This window comes from Kockovaella imperatae (genome assembly GCF_002102565.1).
Source record: "Kockovaella imperatae strain NRRL Y-17943 chromosome Unknown BD324scaffold_17, whole genome shotgun sequence".
NCBI lineage: Eukaryota > Fungi > Basidiomycota > Tremellomycetes > Tremellales > Cuniculitremaceae > Kockovaella > Kockovaella imperatae.
In genome coordinates, this window is record NW_019028957.1 from 193,059 (window position 1) to 208,947 (window position 15,889).

The following is a 15,889-nucleotide window of genomic DNA, read 5'->3' on the forward strand; positions in this document are numbered from 1 at the left end:
AACTCCCAGCCCAGTCCATCCTTCATCTTATGATCCCCTTTTATACCATCCTGATATACTCTACATTACATCACTTATCTGCATGACGTTTGAATTCGACTTGATCACCGCTGCAGCCTGGCATATTACTGTAATTGTGGAATGTTGGGACGAAAAACAAGGTTAATATAATAAAAGTTTGACAGCGTCGCGGCGGCACGGAACACCCAAAGCGTTTATCCGCTGCACGTATTTCTAATTGGGTATGCGGTCGTCAAGGACTCGTTCAGGGGAGGACGGCGTTGAGGTGGTATTGACGAGGAACGTCTGGCGATGTATGTTCAACTCACTCTAGAGCCCTGCATGGCTTGAGCAATTGGACCTACACGCGTCTTGCCTCCCCCCACTCGTCGTTGAGAAGGAGAGAGAGAGAGGTCTGAGCGGCAAGTGTCTCTCTCGCCGCTTGGGACTTTTGGTTGTTCAAACCTCCTCCTCTCTCTCATTGTTTTGCTCTCGTTGTATCACATTCCTCCATATCATTGACTCGTTTACTCGCTCGCTAGACTTTGGCCCCCCCTCCTCATGGTCTCTCTGCTTCGAAAACGATTGACTGCCTCTCGGTCCACCTCATCGAACCAGGATGATCCTTCGAACCTCCGCCCCTCGTTATCTTTACCAGACTTGACGACCCCGCTCCTTGATCCGGAATCATGGGAAGAATTGCCTTCTTTCACTTATGAGTCAACGTTAAGAGAACAGAAGCAGAATGTGCCTCTCTCCGCGTCTAGACAAGAGGGAGAGCAACAGGGATCTGGAGCCGGAGCTGGAGATGGAGATGGAGCTGAAGCTGAAGCTCGAGGAGGAGGAAGTACCCCCAAAGCCAGCGCCAGCGCTCGAGGTTGGCGCCGAAAGACTTCCCTAGTCGGTGCTCAGGGCCCTACACCTCCACAATTTCACAAACCCTTCTCACCATGGCAGATCGTACCTAGGGTCGATGTACCGTCCCGAGATTCAGATTCTTCCAGCATCACACAGGACTTTCGAACATCTCGAGCTCGATGGGGCACAGATACGATCATCTCAACAGCCAACATTTCTGCCTCGGGTCAGACATCTGGACTAGATGGGCTTCGGGGTCGACGAAGAGGCAAGATGAAAACTGCGCCGAGGTTGAATGTGGTTGTGGTCGGAGGGAAAGGAAGTGGAAAGACTAGGTGAGTGTGGATCGAGTCGGGGTCCAGAACGCGACCTGGAGTTGAAAGGGTACTTGCTGACACTGTGCGACATGACCAGTCTCATAGATCTCATCTATGCCTCATTCTCGCCCCGACATGCTCCGACTCCCGCTGCTGCCGTAGCCCACGATCCGCCGCGAAGACTCATCTCACCGAGCAAGATCCGCCTACCCGACTCAACTCTATCTTCACCGACTGTCCCTGGACCGCCTCAAGCGGACATCCTTCGGTCTCTAGGTAGTCCAGCCGAGATTCATTCGTCAGCTTCCGACCGCCCAGAATCGACCTCACCGATCCAATCCGCCCGAATCGGTATAGGCATCACACGACAGCACGCCACAAATCGAATCACGTCCAGATCCTCTGTAGTCCAGGTTGAAGGATACGACCGAGTGCAACTCCGATTGATCGATACGCCTGGCCTAGAGCTCGGCTCAGGAGATACGGTCAGAGAAAAGGAGAGAGAGAGAGGAGTAGCGGGATTGATGAGGTTGATAGAGGATCAATTCGGGGAGTTTATGAGTGAGGAAAGTCGAATCGTGAGAAAGAGCTCGGGAGGAGACGACAACCTGGTGCATATCGGTGAGAGCGGTCTGACATCGATGGCTTGCTTCGGGCTGACGTCGATGACTGCTCAGTCGTCTACCTCATTGATGCCAGACGGGTGCTGAATCCCCAGGCGAGCGAGCCTATGGACCTTGACTGGTCTGCCGTTGGAGTATTCAGCGAGACAGATGTGCAGAATCAGGATGACCATGGGCAGCCACCCGCAGAAGCTCACCTCGGCGAGACGGACATAACCATCGTGAGCTGTTCCTCCCTGGGTGGTCTCAGCTCACTGAGGATCTCAGCTCCGGAGACTGAAAGAGCGAGCCAATGTTCTCCCTGTGCTCTCACATATCGACACACTCACCATCGCTGAGCTGGATCAAGTGCGCCGAGTCGTTCGTGACGACTTGCAGCTCGCTTTCCCAGAGGACGCTGGATTTGGAGTGTTCGCGGTTCAAGATGACGTCGATAGTAGCAATGTGAGCATGACTTGATGAATCTTGATCTTGCTTCATCGGCTGACGCATGGGTGCACACAGCAACTCAGTCGCCTAGCAGTCTCGCCTATGGATCCAGCTTCTCCAGACGCTGGACCGCCGACACCAGCTGCTCTTAGCCATTGCCGGAATCAAGGACTCCCGTTCGCCCTGTTCTCGCCGTCGAAAGCAGGTGATGATATGGGGTTTACGAGACGGTACAATTGGGGGACTGCAGATGTCTTCAACTCCGATCAGTGCGATTTCCTGGCGTTGCGAGAAGCCGTTCTGGGTACACATACCAAGGTGCGGCGGCTCAAGGCGTCGGTATTCTCCGCGAGTGCCTACTGACAGATCTTTTAGCTCCTGAGATCTTTGACTCGAGAGGTGCTGTATGAAAAGTATAGGACTGAAAAGCTTTTAGCGAGACAGAGCGCCAAAGGTGAGTTATGTCTCGGCCACGATGCTCATACCAGATCGGCCGAGGGCTGGTTCCGCTGGCAGAGGGACGTGATTCGGTGCAGAACATAGGTTCGCCGACCGAGAAAAAAGAGACACGCGAGATAACGGAATAACGCGAACGAAACTGAGGGTAGACCCAGCTGAGCCCTGGCGGCGCCCCAAGAGGACACCTTGATGACACATGACGAACGAGCCTTGTTGATGCCTATACTATACATGATGAATGTGTATGCTTGCCATCGAGTCACTAGTCAGCGTCAAAGTCCCCTGCGAGCGTATCAGCAACAGTTCATTGTCAGGAGGGAAGCTGAAACGCACCATCATCCATATCTTTCGGTATCTGCATGCGCAACGGTTAGCAGGAGAGTACCGCCAAGAACGAAGGACCACTTACCCTTGGCTCTTCATCCTCTCCGTATTGCATCATGTTGTCAATATGACTGAGGATGGTGTTGACCGAATCTTCCGATGTGACATCGAGAGGGAGAAAGGAGACGAGATTTTGGTCCTCGATCTGATGACTACGTATTAGCAACCTCCCGTGAACCCTCGATTGCAGCGGACCGCTCACCAGTCCCACTACTGCCCTATTTAACGCATCAAACTTTCTGTTCCCTGTACTTCCACCATCACTGTCGTCCTTGATTTCCTCCCACATCAATCCCGGATCAGGATCCAGATATCTCCCTACTTCCTTCTTTAATCTCCCCTTTTTATCCTTCACCAGATCCATCTTTGACATGATGCAGACCATGCTTATGCCCAGACTCAACATACAGCTCATGGCTGACATGACGCCCGCGAAGAATTTTGATTTGTCCTGCATGAATTGACTGTCGATAAGGTACGTAGCGGAGACTCTGAAGTTGAGCGAAGTCGACAAGTGCGACGCGAGTCGAGGGAGAAGAGGGATATGGGTGTAGAGTTCGATTTGGCCAGGGCAATCGATGATGAGGTAATCGTCTTCGTAGGGCCCAAGTTCGTCTTCCAGCCAGTAGAGATTGTTCAAAAGGTATCTGAGCAAAGGCGTGTAGTGTCAGTTGAAAGCCCCCAAGACAAAGAAGCAAGTCAAGGCAGCGAAACGAAGCGAGCAGCTAGAGATTTAGATGTCTAGAGCGAGCGATGCGCATCTTGTCGCTTCGTTGTGATCCACTCCCGCTGCGCTCAGACTCACTCGAAGCAATAGATCAATCCTCCGTTCGGACCGAATTCCAACTCCTCCATGACATCCTTCAAGTTGATCAAATCTCGTATATCCAGTGCTGGTTCATACTCGAATCGTTCGGCAGCCGGATCGAGGTTGACCAAATGGACGCTTCGACCAAGGGTTTGAGCGTGAGTGATGAGGGAAGCACAAAAGGTAGATTTACCAGCTCCTGCTGGACCAGTCACGAGCACGGCGTACCTCATCAGGGGTGGTGGAGGACTATATCGTTTTGGTGGTCTGAAAGTCACAACGTTAACGTCCGTCGGCCTGAAAGCTTTGACCTCTCTCACGTGGCAAAAGCCCAACGGCTGATCGAAGCGGTTTGTCGATGTAGAGTAGATGGCTGTCTTGTATGTGTATGTGAATTTGACCACATCCCCGCAATCGCTCGCTCACTCAATAAGAACGCCCAACCATGAGCGACTATGTTATGGAGGTGGGGATAGTAGCGTACGCATGTTTGCTCTGCGTCGAGATGATAGTCAAAAAGAAAGAATTGGACTCGGACGATAAATTCTTCTTTGGTTTGGCCGTTGTGGTATGTGCCCTCGCGGCAAAGACAGTGTAGGATATAGGGCGCCCAGGCAAACCGCGCTCGACTTCACTTAAGAGAAGGCGGAACGATGATATCTGTCAAGGAGGGATCATCACAGGGAGGAGCGAAGGATGATTGGACGGAAGACGACATATTTCAAGGTGGAAAAATGACAAATACATCAGGCGATGAGAGATGGGGTATGTGCGACAATGGGGCTTGGAGGAGACCCTTTCGTCCTGGTAGAAATCGACGTTGGGCTGGACTCGGGACGATCGGCCTGGGATCAATCACGATGGAAGAAATCTGTGTCGAGCGTGGTCTAAGGTGATGAGGGCTTTCCCCCTCGGGTGACTAGTATTGACGCACAGTGGACGCTCCAGAGGATCAGGGCAGGAGTAAAACAGGACGAGGCGTCATCTCCGACGAGACAGCAATGATAATAATAGCTAGTGATGCAAGTTTATATTTCAACCCTTGCACTAACTGGAGCATGTCTTTGAGAAACGCCGTGACTGAACACGAGACGACCCGACTCCCCGGGACCAACGCTCGACGCTGTCTTGGATGCTCTGGAAAGATCTGCATGCTAGAACGACATACAACTGGACAACATGGGGAACAAGCCTTCTACCTACACACACAGAGTCCACCAGGGACAAGTGGAAAGCAGAGTCTGCTTCTTCTTCAATAATCAAGACAAATCCGAAACCTCTATCTCGCCGCTCTAAGATCTCCGGCCGACGCAGGACTAGGGAACGGCTGGAAGTCGTCAGGTCCCCAGTGTTCCTCTTTCATTCGTCTGTCCACGTCTTCATGTCCGTCATCTGCCCCTGGTCCACCACGGTGTGAGGCATTGACAAGGGCTGAGAGTTGCTTGTATAACCCTTCATCTCGTTCACCGCCGTGTTGACCGGCGTTCTGTGGGTGGCTGTCGTCCCCTCTGTCTGCGGGTGGAGCACCGACATTTGGCCATTCAAACGCGTGGTGATTCGAGTCGAACGACTGTCGAGTCGATTCAAAGGAATGATGCGCTGACCCTGGGTCTGCATTATGTCGCGACATGAGATCATCCTCCTGATCTCCCATCAAGATGGGAGGTGCTGAACCAGTATTCATGGGTTCGTTATGTGAATCACCCGTCAGAGGACCTGAAGCGGGGACAGAGTTGGCTGCGGACCCTCCGCCATTGTGAGCGCCATTACCAGACGCATTGTTGCCAAACAGTTGATCAAGGAGAGACTTGTCTTCCACTGGGATACCTAGATCGGCGAGTTGTTGTCGCTGTTGCTCTAGTAATGCTCGCTGTTGACGTTGGTGGTTTTGATGGAGCTGAAACTCGGCGTATCGAGCGAGAAGTGCAGGATCCCATTGCATGTTTGAGGGTACATACTGTGAGCTGCTGAGAGTTGTCGGGCCTCCAGGAGCCATCGGAACGGGGGCAGGCAGAGTATGAGTGTGGTTCATTAGTGGCTGGGCGGTCGATCCAGACATGGTGTTCATGTAACTCATAGGAGATCGATCGTGATTATAGGAGGAGGACGCAGGCTGGGCGTAGGAGGGACCAGACGAGTAGTGTCCTTGGGGTTGAGAAGAGTATTCCCTAGAGTAATCTAGCTGGGAGGGGTGCTGAACGTGGTAGTTGTAAGCGTTTCCGGGCAGTCGGCCGGCTGTTGCGCCGTTGGCCTGGGTGGCGTGCTGAGACTGGGCAGAAGAAGGTCGTTGGTGCATATTCATAGCATACTGCAGGCCGGCAATGGACTGGTCAAGAGTGTCAGTACGTTTGTCTATGCAAATGGCTTCTTGCCTAAACTCACCGCATCTCTGTGCCTTGAAGAGGTCTCCCTGGACTTGCGCTTGCGTTTATCCGCTCGAGCATAGTCATCCTCATCGTCTTCGCTTAGACCACTCCCGTTTGATGAATCTCCATCGTCACCAATGATACCTCTGGAGAGGACTGGCTTCCGACCGTAATCTGTTTCCCTGACCCGATGTTTTTCCTTTGAAGATCGGTGTCTTTCCCTGTCCCTGTCTTTTCCACGATCCTTGTCACGTCGAGAGATGAGACGATTGAGCTCGGCCTGAGAGTGCATCTTTGGTTTGTAGCTTTCCTTGCCCTTGAGTGACTTGGTGACTCCAGGTTTGGCTAGAGAGCCTCGTCGACTGTTGGGCGCATCATCATCGTCGTCATCGTCTTCCTCATCTGCTTCGGCCATCGCTGCGAATTCAGGTGCTCGTCGACGTTCAATGACGCCTTCGTACTGAAGAGAGGAGGAGCAAGGGACGTCAGATTTGGAACATTTGAAAGGGCTTCTTTTGCGCGTCATCTCACCTCGAGATACCGGTCGATCTCTGAATCCAGCTCCTTACTGGAAAATTCAAATGCCTTGCCAGCGGCAGAGAAGATGACAATGGAAACGTCTGCACCACATAGTACTGACAGCTCCCATGCTTTCTTCATCAACCCGGCTTTTCGCTAGTAGGTGGGCGTAGTGTAGGTGCAGCGATTAGGGGGGAGGGAGGAAGAGACCGGGGAAAACCGACAGCAACGACGGATGGTGAGGAGACACACATGGTCAGCGATCTGACTCGCGATACCCATACACAGATTCATCACAACACACCTTGAGAAATGTGACATTTCGATTACGCTCATCCTAGAAAGAACAAAGAAACAGTTGAACTGTCAGCGACGTGTGTCCCCGCCCGTCCCCGAATTCTCAAACGACGCCCCCGCTCTCCATTGGACCCGAACGGAACTCACATGCAATGGCCTGATCTCAATCTTTTTTCGTCCCATCCTTGACTATGAATGAGCTTTGAATGGCTTTGATAAGTCTTGGCAGCGAGCGTATGGAGGGCTCAAAAGAACAAGATGGGATAGAGTGAGATGATTATAGCAAAAAGCCAAGAGCGAGTTGGAGGGATGGTGGGTTGGATGGAGAGAAGAGAGAGAAAGGGCGATGGAGGTCAGAGGTGAGAGAGAGTGTTCAGATGGGTGAGAAATGTTCTATTTTGGGGTAGCGAGTAGGGGAAAATAGCAGTTGAGAGGGGGAGAGAGGAGTGGAGCTATATTTTTTTGTCTCTTGACGGGAAGAGGGGGGCCAGAGAGTCGCCTCGACAAGAGGTTGGATGGGTGGATGGATGGATGTTATGAGGTTGGATGGAACAGTTGCGAGGTGGGATTGAGATTGATTTTGGCCAGGGGGGGAGCAAGGTCGTGTGAAAGAGAGGTCGCTGCTGCTGAGTGCTGCCTAGATGCTGCTCGCTGCTCGCTGCCTGCTCGCTGTTATATTAAAAATAGCGGCCTCAATCGTCGGCTCAAAAGCTATTTTCAATCCAAAAAGAGCAAAAATATCGAGTGTGGCACTTTGTAGCGAGAAGGGGGGCCAGCAGCCGCGACAACAGCGACAACAGCAGTAACCTTTTCATCTTGAGGAGCGATACAGCCGTGGGAACACAAAAGACGGGTTGGATGCGTCCATAGAGTGGAGATAGAAGCCACAAATCCTCCGATCTCTCCCTTACGGCCGGGTTTCACCTCTTTTTCACCATCACATTATGTTTTTTCAATGGCTACCTACCACTTGAACGATGCGGAGGTACCATCCCGCACGAAGCCCCACGTAGGTCATCCCAGTTGCGGTGCTCTTAAAACCGCTGCGCATTCACCGAGACGTAATAATGCGCGACTTTTCAAGGTAAGTAGATGATCTAAACATGCATATGTCTCGCTCAACGGCGGGACCAAAACCAAAGGGCGGAAGACCAAAAGAACCTTCTTGTTCCCGATGATCATCATCCGGGATATCCGAATTTTCATTCGATTAGGGATCCTCGTAGAGCCCTCGGCGCCCGCCTCCTTGCCTCTCGATCATCTCGTGGAAAGTCAGATATGGTACGCCTCCGACGAAGCCCTAGGTGATACGTCCACGGTTCCATCGCCGCTCTTCGTGTCGGAGTTTGAGCGCTATTCACACAGCAGCAGCGGCAGACGCCTTGACTGGCGCGTGCTCGTATTGATCGAACCCTTGAGACTTCAAAACAGCCTCCTCGGAAGCATCAGGTATGGCGTGGCCCATATCGTTCCGTCGAGCCCTGAACGGTAGTAGTTTTGTGTCAGTTCATGACTTCGTTGACGGAGATACGCCGCCGACGGCCACGCTCACTTGAAGAATGTATAGCTGAGGATTATATCATCCACATTCTCCAGTGCAGGATCATCCATGATATCACGGTCGATGAAGAAGAAGACTGGGAGATCCACTTCTTCTCCTGCTCGGATACGTTGTTCTTCGAAACAAAAACATTCCACTTTGGCAAAGTACGGGGCGATCTAGCGAGTAGCACGGCGAAGCGGATCGAAATGAGAGAGAAGTCAAGGGGTGTCATTGCGAGTTAGGCGAGGCGATGAGTATAGCAGGAGGAAGAGCAAAAGACAACCATGTCAGCGAACATTCCAAGTCTCTCTGAAGATCAATGGCAAGCGCGAATGATGCTGGACACAAGGCACAGCGACACGGTGCGCAGCTAAGCTTGTCGACCCTTCGCGTGAAGTACGCTCATGTCCTCATGAGCGGCAGGATGACTGGACAAGCTCCGATCAGGCCGTGGCACCAGTGTCCAAGTGCAGTCTGACACGTGCCAGCCAAAGTCTGGCCTGTCGGATCCCTCAACGTCCCATCGAATCCACCTGCAGCCCCTCTGTGCTTTGAGCATCGACCCTGCCCTCCTGCTCGTCATTCGACCTTCCCCCAACACTCGCTGCGCTGGCCCGTACCCTTTCGATCGCTTGCACTCGCTCGATCACTGAGACTCACTCACCTTATCCGGGGTCATGTTATAAGTCGCAATGCCAATGATATCTTTATCACTGGTATTCTTTGCCCTGTAAAAGGCGAGAGCCGTTTCACCCGGTAAGACCCTCACGGTCCTCTGTTGAGGTTCAAATTTCCAAGGCAAGACGTCGCTGGATGTCGCTTGGAAATGGACAGTGATTCGTTTTCGTCCTTCCGTCTCCGGGGTCGTATACAGTCGATCGGGGGAAAACCGAGTAGGATCAGTAATGGGTGTTCCAGCGAATCCAGTGGCACTGCAGAATGCTCTGTAGAGGGGTATGGCGGCGTAAGTCACGCCGCCCATGATGAAGACCTGGAGGGGAACAGGGCGGTCAGTGGGTGATCTTTTTGAGCGGTGAGATACAGGATGGAAGGGCAGGGCGAGGAGGTGTAGATATCGCGAGATCGTCGACACGGGAGATTCAAGTTGCAGGCAGTTTGCCTGGATCGTAGCCATCCCTCGCGGCAGCAAATCCCCACTCATAGATCTGCGCTTCTCGGCCATGCCCTACTGTAGAGCGAAGGTTGCAAAGCAGTGATATTCCGCGACACCTCGCAATTTCCGCTTTCCATGCCAATCATGTGCTCGCGCCAGAATCCAAGCGGGTCACGATCCTCCTGCCCAGACCGAGTATCCAGCACGCCCAATCAACACTCACCGCTCCCAAAGAATAGAATAATAGCGTTTGATTCCTCTTCGATCTGGCATCTTGGAACGCCTTGTTCTTCGCCAACCAGACTTTTCGAATGTCATCGTTGGTAAGAGTTCCCAAGGTGGACCCTGTCGATTCTGCACTCAAGGAAGCTGTAGAGGTACCGGATCGAGCGTGTTTGAGTCTAGAGGAAGGATGAGGCGAGAGATGTCTCGACATTGTCGATAGAGATTGACGAGGGGGACCGGCAGGACTCATCGGCGGCAGCTTGGAGAATGGGCGTGACGCCCGTGACGGTCCAGCTTTGCATGGCTGCGGTCACAATCAGCAAGAGGATGATGTGAGCAGGTGGAATGCTGAGACGTACGATGCTGATGAGATGCTTCATGGTGGTGGACATGAATGATCGAGTACAAGAGAAACACCTCGACTGGCTGGAAATTCTTGGCCCAACATTTTTTTGCCCCGGCGCATCCCGATCTAATCGTATGGGCTACCAAGTAACACTAGCATGGTTCTGTCCATCGTCAAATGCCGATCCTATGCATCTCAAGTCACATGTACATGCCTCCTCTAGTCTTTCTCGCCTACTCTGACCAACCACTCGCCCCTCTCTTCTTCACTCATCTGTCTGAATTTCCCTATGCCACCCGCGCCAGCTTTGCCTTCTGGGTGAGGCTCATCCGGTGAAATGGACGCGATGCCAATCTCAATCTCGGAGGCTTTGAAATCTGTCGCGCAGACTGTAGACAGGCACTCGATGGCGGCCTACGTTACGCATCAGTTTATCACAATTTGTTCGATGCAGCCGAAAGGCTCACCTCCAGAACTGCTCCTCGATCTAGGACCGTCTTGTCCGCTTCGATCCCTTTCCACCTTTTTTCCAACTGCGTATTGTGAGCTGAATGACGCGGTAAAAGGATGAATCTCAACTCACAAAGTTGCTGGCTTCAGTCTGTTTCTGTCCCGAAGCAGTGGCCTTGTACCCTGTAAAGTATCCCGCTGGGTCAAGTTTGAATATCTGGGGTCCGAGCTCCTCATCAACTCCTATGAGGATCATCGCTAATTTTTTCTGGTAAGCTCTGGTCGCGATTGAGCCACTAGCTGCTCCACATACATATTCCCAATGGCCGCATGCCTGCTCTTTGAGTGTACACTTGGTTGATATTGGCCATCCGCTTGGCAACTGCGAAGAGTCAGCTGAATACCAGAACACCTGGGGCCATAGGGTGAACGGACTCACGCGCAGCAGGTGTGATCTCGTATCCAAACTTGTATCTGAACGTTGCAGCTTCACTCCTTGTCCGTTGGACCTGAGCGCGAGCATCGGCTAAAACGCAATGGTCAGGGCGAGGCGAGAGCTGTCAAAATGCTGAATCGATCAACTCACCAATCAATCCCGTCATGACACACCCGATCGTAGGGGTGATTTGGAAGATATGAGTGATGGTATCGGGATCTAGGAGCTTGTCCTTGGAGGATTGAAAGGGTCAGCTTTTCGTCGGTACATCCGGAAGACCGAAGCCGTTGGTTCGATACAGTGCAGTCGTTTTGACGCTGGCGGCCTTGCACTGTACCCCAGACTCACTGGAACTTTGCGCTGAGTGATGATGGCGACAGTATCTTTGCCTCTGACGGCGACCGCGGTGATTCCAGCTCCAGAGATAGCTTTGATCGCGTATTCTAGAAGGATACATGAGCTTCGCTGGGTCATAACCGCATTCGAAATGAATAGGCCTCACCGACTTGGTACAGCTAAAGGATGAACGAGTGGATGTGTGAGCGAGGTGTGTGTGTACGTAGATGTCAAAGTCAGACTCACCCTTCCTTCTGGAGAGAAGACTGTCAAGTATCTGTACAAAGGTGTCAGATGCAGAAGCACAAGAAGATTTGGCCAAGCCGCGCTTACCGGTCATAAGATGATCGCGACATGCTGACGACGTTAAGAGAGAGAGAGCGAGAGAGAGAGAGAGAGAGAGAGACTGAAGACGAAGCTCGGAAATCACGCGAGACCAGGGGTAAGTCTCAGGAGATCAGCTATATGTGTTGCCCCTTTTGCTGAGCGTCTCGCTGTCGCTAGTGAACCTCGTCGATTGTCAGTGTACTGTTGAAAGCGTTGTTCAATGCTGCCTGCTGGCTCGCGGCCGCGTAACTGCCGTGGCCTCCACCTGGGAATATTTATCTTTGGTGGAATTTGCATCATGCTATTTAATCCCAAAAAGTTGATTTCAACCAATTGTTAACTGATCTGCGAAGCTTGCACCATACACACCACTCTGCACACACACCCCACCTTGCGACTCAACCCACTACTCGCTCTGTACCATGGCCAAATCTATTCGATCGAAACAAAAGATGGCGCAGAGGCGAAAGAAGCGAGAATCAGGCAACTATCACGCAGCAGACGCAGCGAGAGTCGCGAGGTTGTCGGCAAAATTATTAGGCAAGGGTAAAGGGAAGGAGGGTGAGGGTGAGGGAGAGGGCGAGGAGGTCGTAAAGGATGAAGAAGGAGACGAAGAGATGGTCGAGGAACAAGAGGGAGAAGATAAGGCAGGAGACGGTGAGTCGGTGGCATCATTCGTCAAAGGTCTGTGTTGATCCATGCTAATGAATACCTTTTGGGTGTTTAGGCAAGAAAATCTCGACTTCCGCACCGAGGGGATCTAGACGAGACAATTGGCGTTCGAGTAAAGGTGTCAAGGAGAGACGGGGTAAAGTCGCTGCGACGGGTCTGGGAGGAGGCAAGAGGCCGTTCAAGCCAAACAGGAGGCGGTAGGCGGTAAGGCGCCACCTGATGGATGGAATAGGATCGCTAGAGCTGGAGGAGAACCATTCTGATGTTTTCAGTGTGATACTTTTTATGTTGTACATGACATGGCAGGTATGAGATATCACGCGTCGTTCCGGGTATAAAAGTGCAGGATATATTTGGAGGCCCACGACCCCACCCCCTTTGCCGACCAGCCTACTTGCTATTCTTCAACTCACCTAATAGCGCCTTGAGCCTCTCCATCTCTGGATCATCTTCGAACCTGGCCACGGTGTCAGTCCTACTTGGACTTGTCTCTTGCGGTGCCACTTACGAAGCTCTCGTCCTTCCTATAAACGTCCTGACCAATCCTCTAGCTTGAAAAGTCCAGTCTCCTGCCTTTTTTCCTTCTTCTTTAGGTATCTTGGGTCCTAGGGCTTGAAATACACCGACCAATTCCTCCAGTTCCAAGACCGCCGCCGCGAACTTGTCTTTATCCGTTTCTACACCTGGTAAACAACTGGGACCAGATTGGTACGCCCTGATATAATCCTCCATGGCGATCTTCCACTCTTCTTTCCATCTCGCCAATCTTCCATGAGCTCGCCAAACTCGCGGTTGATCCGATACACGAGCGAGGATAGAATGGTCAAACAGTCTATCAAGGATCGGCAAGAGTCCGATGCCTTCATTGGAGGACTTTGAGAGCAGCGAACCCTGCTTGACAAGAGCGTGATCGTCCCTCGTCACACTGTCAACCAATTTGTCCAAGACGTCGAACTCGACCTCCCCCATGACTGCTCTGGACGAATCAGCCTTACGATGTTCGATGACTCTGCCCATGGCGCGTGCTGATTCTGCCAATTCGCCTACGTCGCCAGCGATAATCATGTAATTGGACCACATTCGCCAATTGTTAGGGGCAAATTTGATCCCTTGTCGAAGCGCACGGAAAGCCATCAACTTGTCCGAGAACGGAGCGGCCGCGAGCTAAAAGGCCACGCACGGGTCAGCGACAAGCCCTTTTCCGCCGACATGGTTCAAATATCCTCTCCTCACCTCTTCCTCCCCTTTCGAATCCTCATAGAGCCTTAAATAGATCGCAGCGAGATTGTTCCATCCCTCGGCATCCTCTTCGTCCACTCCAACTTCTCTCTGGAACGCCTCTTTTGCCTCTGACCATCGTTCTAAGCGGGTCAGACTGACACCGAGGGTGAACCACGTCCGACCGTATAACGGGTTGATCTCGAGCGCTTTTCGAAGACATTCAACGACCTGTTCGTACTCTCTGCTAGAAAAATGCAGAGCCCCCTTGGATCTCATTGCTCGGGAGAAGGTCTCGTTGGACACTTGCCAAGCCTTGTCGTAGCATTCCATCGCTCGGTCCTTGGCTGCTTGAGGGTCCTTGGAAGCACCGTCCGAAGTCAAGGACAAATCACCAAGGATACACCAGAGCTTAGCCTGTCGACCTGCAGACATCTTTTCACGTCGAGTGTCGCTCATATCCTTCTTGAGGACAGGGACGAGATCTGATTCGATGATTCGACCCTCAAGCAGATCCCGGACAATCTTCTCAGCCTCTTCATCCCGTTCCATCCGTTGGAGACAAGATACAGCATCTTCCCACATCTCGAGGCGAGTGAAAATGTCCAGAGCAGATCGGGTGACTCCGAGGGAAAGATACCGTTTAGCGAGTTCCTTTTCCATGGCCCAGCGTGATGGGAGTGGGATTTGATGGAAATATCTCAATCTCTCTTTGGGTGTCGAATCGCTAGTAGGCATTTGCTCAATCAAGGCCGCGAGCTGTAGTGCCGATCGCTCGACGGTCCGCGAGCGGGTCGATTCGAGTCGAGATCGAAGGAGCAGAGCAACGGTATGAACCGACCAATTGCGAGGATGGGAAATGACGCGAGAGACAAAAGGCATCATTTGACTTGCGGTGAGACCTGATTCGGGCGTTTGATTGTGTTGCGATAAGCACAAGGACAAGAGGAGAGATTGATCGAGAGGATGAAGAGGCGGTTGATTGGCCGGATCTAGATGGGCAAGCCGGGATAGAGACGATGTCGGGGCTGTGGGTTCAGGATTGACCAATTTGGTGAACTGCGTTTCTTCCAACAAGGTGTCGTCATTCAGAGCCATGGTTTCGGGCATAGAGCTTGGTGTCCCACTCGCGGATGCCTCTGGCAAGGAGGGATCCGCCGTTGCTATCGCCGCCTCCGTGTCGCCTCCGGGGCGATCCCTTGATTCGGCCAATAATACCAACTGACTCAATGGATTGACCTGGAATTTCGTCTTGACTCCTAATGCACCCGTGAGTTGGAATTCTAGACCACTGGACCTCGCAGCTTCAAGGAAATGAGCATTGGCAAGTTTGTCTTGACCCAGTGCCTGGTGGTAGAGTCCTACTTCGAGGTGATATCGTGCTTGTAGATCAGGATCTTCCGGTAGATTCTCCGCTAAAGCTTTCACTTGATCCAGAATCGACGGCGAAAGCTCGACAGGTTCATCCAGGAGAGACAGATGAACGAGATGAAAACGTAATTTCCACCATGAAAATGTATGCAGGCCTTGACATGAATTCAGGACTCGGAGGGCAAGAAGGAAGAGTGAAGAATGAGTCGAGAGGTGATAGGCAGGCTCGCCTCCAAGGGTGAGGAGAGGGATGGCTGATTCATTCAGCTGCTCTACGCTGACGTCTTTCGCGATTGGGGCGGGCAAGAGGTCCAGCGGTGAGAAGTCGAGATCTGGTCCTGTCCAGTTGGCTTGAACGAAAGCATGAAGTAAAGCTATGGCGATGATCAATCGGGCGAGGGTCTGTTCGGCTTGCATCGCGATAGGCCTGTTGGCTTCGTCGTCGTGACTCGGCCCACTGGCCTGGTATCCGGTCACTAGATCCCGGTACAATCGTTCATCCGACAGCACATCCTTTGCTTCATCAGACTCTAGGATCGCTTGAAATTCAGCTCGGCAGAGACAATTGGCCAGCGTCGCCGTACGCGAAGACGTAGAGCTCTCTCCGAGTTTGACAGAGGACGAGATGAGATCCCATTCCCAGTCCTCTGCTCCGTTCATCTTGTCCATTGTTCCGCGGTGGGTGTCCCTACAGACTTGACTACTGTTCTCTGACAACTTTTAATATCTCCATCACAAAATTCCGATCCCACGTGGTTTGAGATCCGGAGATCCAGTGAATGTCCGTGAAT

General features: G+C 52.2%; 7 protein-coding genes across 7 annotated transcripts; 2 read left to right on the plus strand and 5 right to left on the minus strand.

Moving 5' to 3' along the window:
- The first annotated feature begins 205 nt into the window (after nucleotides 1–205).
- Nucleotides 206–2,917, plus strand: BD324DRAFT_638655 (Septin-domain-containing protein). The gene is made up of 7 exons (XM_022017141.1): nucleotides 206–1,193; nucleotides 1,273–1,796; nucleotides 1,853–2,019; nucleotides 2,066–2,242; nucleotides 2,303–2,545; nucleotides 2,603–2,681; nucleotides 2,716–2,917. The coding sequence occupies exons 1-7, from the start codon at nucleotides 562–564 to the stop codon at nucleotides 2,751–2,753; spliced, it is 1,860 nt and encodes a 619-aa protein (XP_021868104.1). The 5' UTR covers nucleotides 206–561; the 3' UTR covers nucleotides 2,754–2,917.
- A 31-nt stretch (nucleotides 2,918–2,948) lies between these two features.
- Nucleotides 2,949–4,111, minus strand: BD324DRAFT_653857 (GPN-loop GTPase 3-like protein; the record flags this gene model as incomplete). The annotated part of the gene is made up of 5 exons (XM_022018716.1): nucleotides 2,949–2,968; nucleotides 3,020–3,041; nucleotides 3,096–3,215; nucleotides 3,273–3,717; nucleotides 3,876–4,111. The coding sequence occupies 5 exons, from the start codon at nucleotides 4,109–4,111 to the stop codon at nucleotides 2,949–2,951; spliced, it is 843 nt and encodes a 280-aa protein (XP_021868105.1).
- Nucleotides 4,112–5,147: 1,036 nt separating this feature from the next.
- BD324DRAFT_200472 (hypothetical protein) lies at nucleotides 5,148–7,413 on the minus strand. The gene is made up of 5 exons (XM_022012165.1): nucleotides 7,208–7,413; nucleotides 7,068–7,100; nucleotides 6,776–6,919; nucleotides 6,261–6,704; nucleotides 5,148–6,204 (listed from the first exon to the last, which is right to left on the minus strand). Exons 1-5 carry the CDS (start codon nucleotides 7,241–7,243, stop codon nucleotides 5,158–5,160), a joined length of 1,704 nt encoding a protein of 567 aa, XP_021868106.1. The 5' UTR covers nucleotides 7,244–7,413; the 3' UTR covers nucleotides 5,148–5,157.
- A 732-nt stretch (nucleotides 7,414–8,145) lies between these two features.
- Nucleotides 8,146–10,423, minus strand: BD324DRAFT_638674 (cytochrome c oxidase assembly protein CtaG/Cox11-domain-containing protein). Its single transcript, XM_022017142.1, has 5 exons — nucleotides 10,302–10,423; nucleotides 9,941–10,246; nucleotides 9,268–9,594; nucleotides 8,613–8,779; nucleotides 8,146–8,541 (listed from the first exon to the last, which is right to left on the minus strand). Exons 1-5 carry the CDS (start codon nucleotides 10,332–10,334, stop codon nucleotides 8,418–8,420), a joined length of 957 nt encoding a protein of 318 aa, XP_021868107.1. The 5' UTR covers nucleotides 10,335–10,423; the 3' UTR covers nucleotides 8,146–8,417.
- Nucleotides 10,424–10,461: 38 nt separating this feature from the next.
- BD324DRAFT_638679 (20S proteasome subunit alpha 1) lies at nucleotides 10,462–11,907 on the minus strand. Its single transcript, XM_022017143.1, has 10 exons — nucleotides 11,844–11,907; nucleotides 11,757–11,787; nucleotides 11,677–11,689; nucleotides 11,523–11,617; nucleotides 11,325–11,406; nucleotides 11,178–11,264; nucleotides 11,052–11,120; nucleotides 10,872–10,996; nucleotides 10,756–10,821; nucleotides 10,462–10,702 (listed from the first exon to the last, which is right to left on the minus strand). The coding sequence occupies exons 1-10, from the start codon at nucleotides 11,864–11,866 to the stop codon at nucleotides 10,508–10,510; spliced, it is 786 nt and encodes a 261-aa protein (XP_021868108.1). The 5' UTR covers nucleotides 11,867–11,907; the 3' UTR covers nucleotides 10,462–10,507.
- A 283-nt stretch (nucleotides 11,908–12,190) lies between these two features.
- BD324DRAFT_638687 (hypothetical protein) lies at nucleotides 12,191–12,788 on the plus strand. The gene is made up of 2 exons (XM_022017144.1): nucleotides 12,191–12,494; nucleotides 12,565–12,788. The coding sequence occupies exons 1-2, from the start codon at nucleotides 12,260–12,262 to the stop codon at nucleotides 12,708–12,710; spliced, it is 381 nt and encodes a 126-aa protein (XP_021868109.1). The 5' UTR covers nucleotides 12,191–12,259; the 3' UTR covers nucleotides 12,711–12,788.
- On the minus strand, nucleotides 12,789–15,884 carry BD324DRAFT_638689 (hypothetical protein). The gene is made up of 3 exons (XM_022017145.1): nucleotides 13,743–15,884; nucleotides 13,018–13,673; nucleotides 12,789–12,966 (listed from the first exon to the last, which is right to left on the minus strand). The coding sequence occupies exons 1-3, from the start codon at nucleotides 15,765–15,767 to the stop codon at nucleotides 12,900–12,902; spliced, it is 2,748 nt and encodes a 915-aa protein (XP_021868110.1). The 5' UTR covers nucleotides 15,768–15,884; the 3' UTR covers nucleotides 12,789–12,899.
- Between the last annotated feature and the right edge of the window lie 5 nt (nucleotides 15,885–15,889).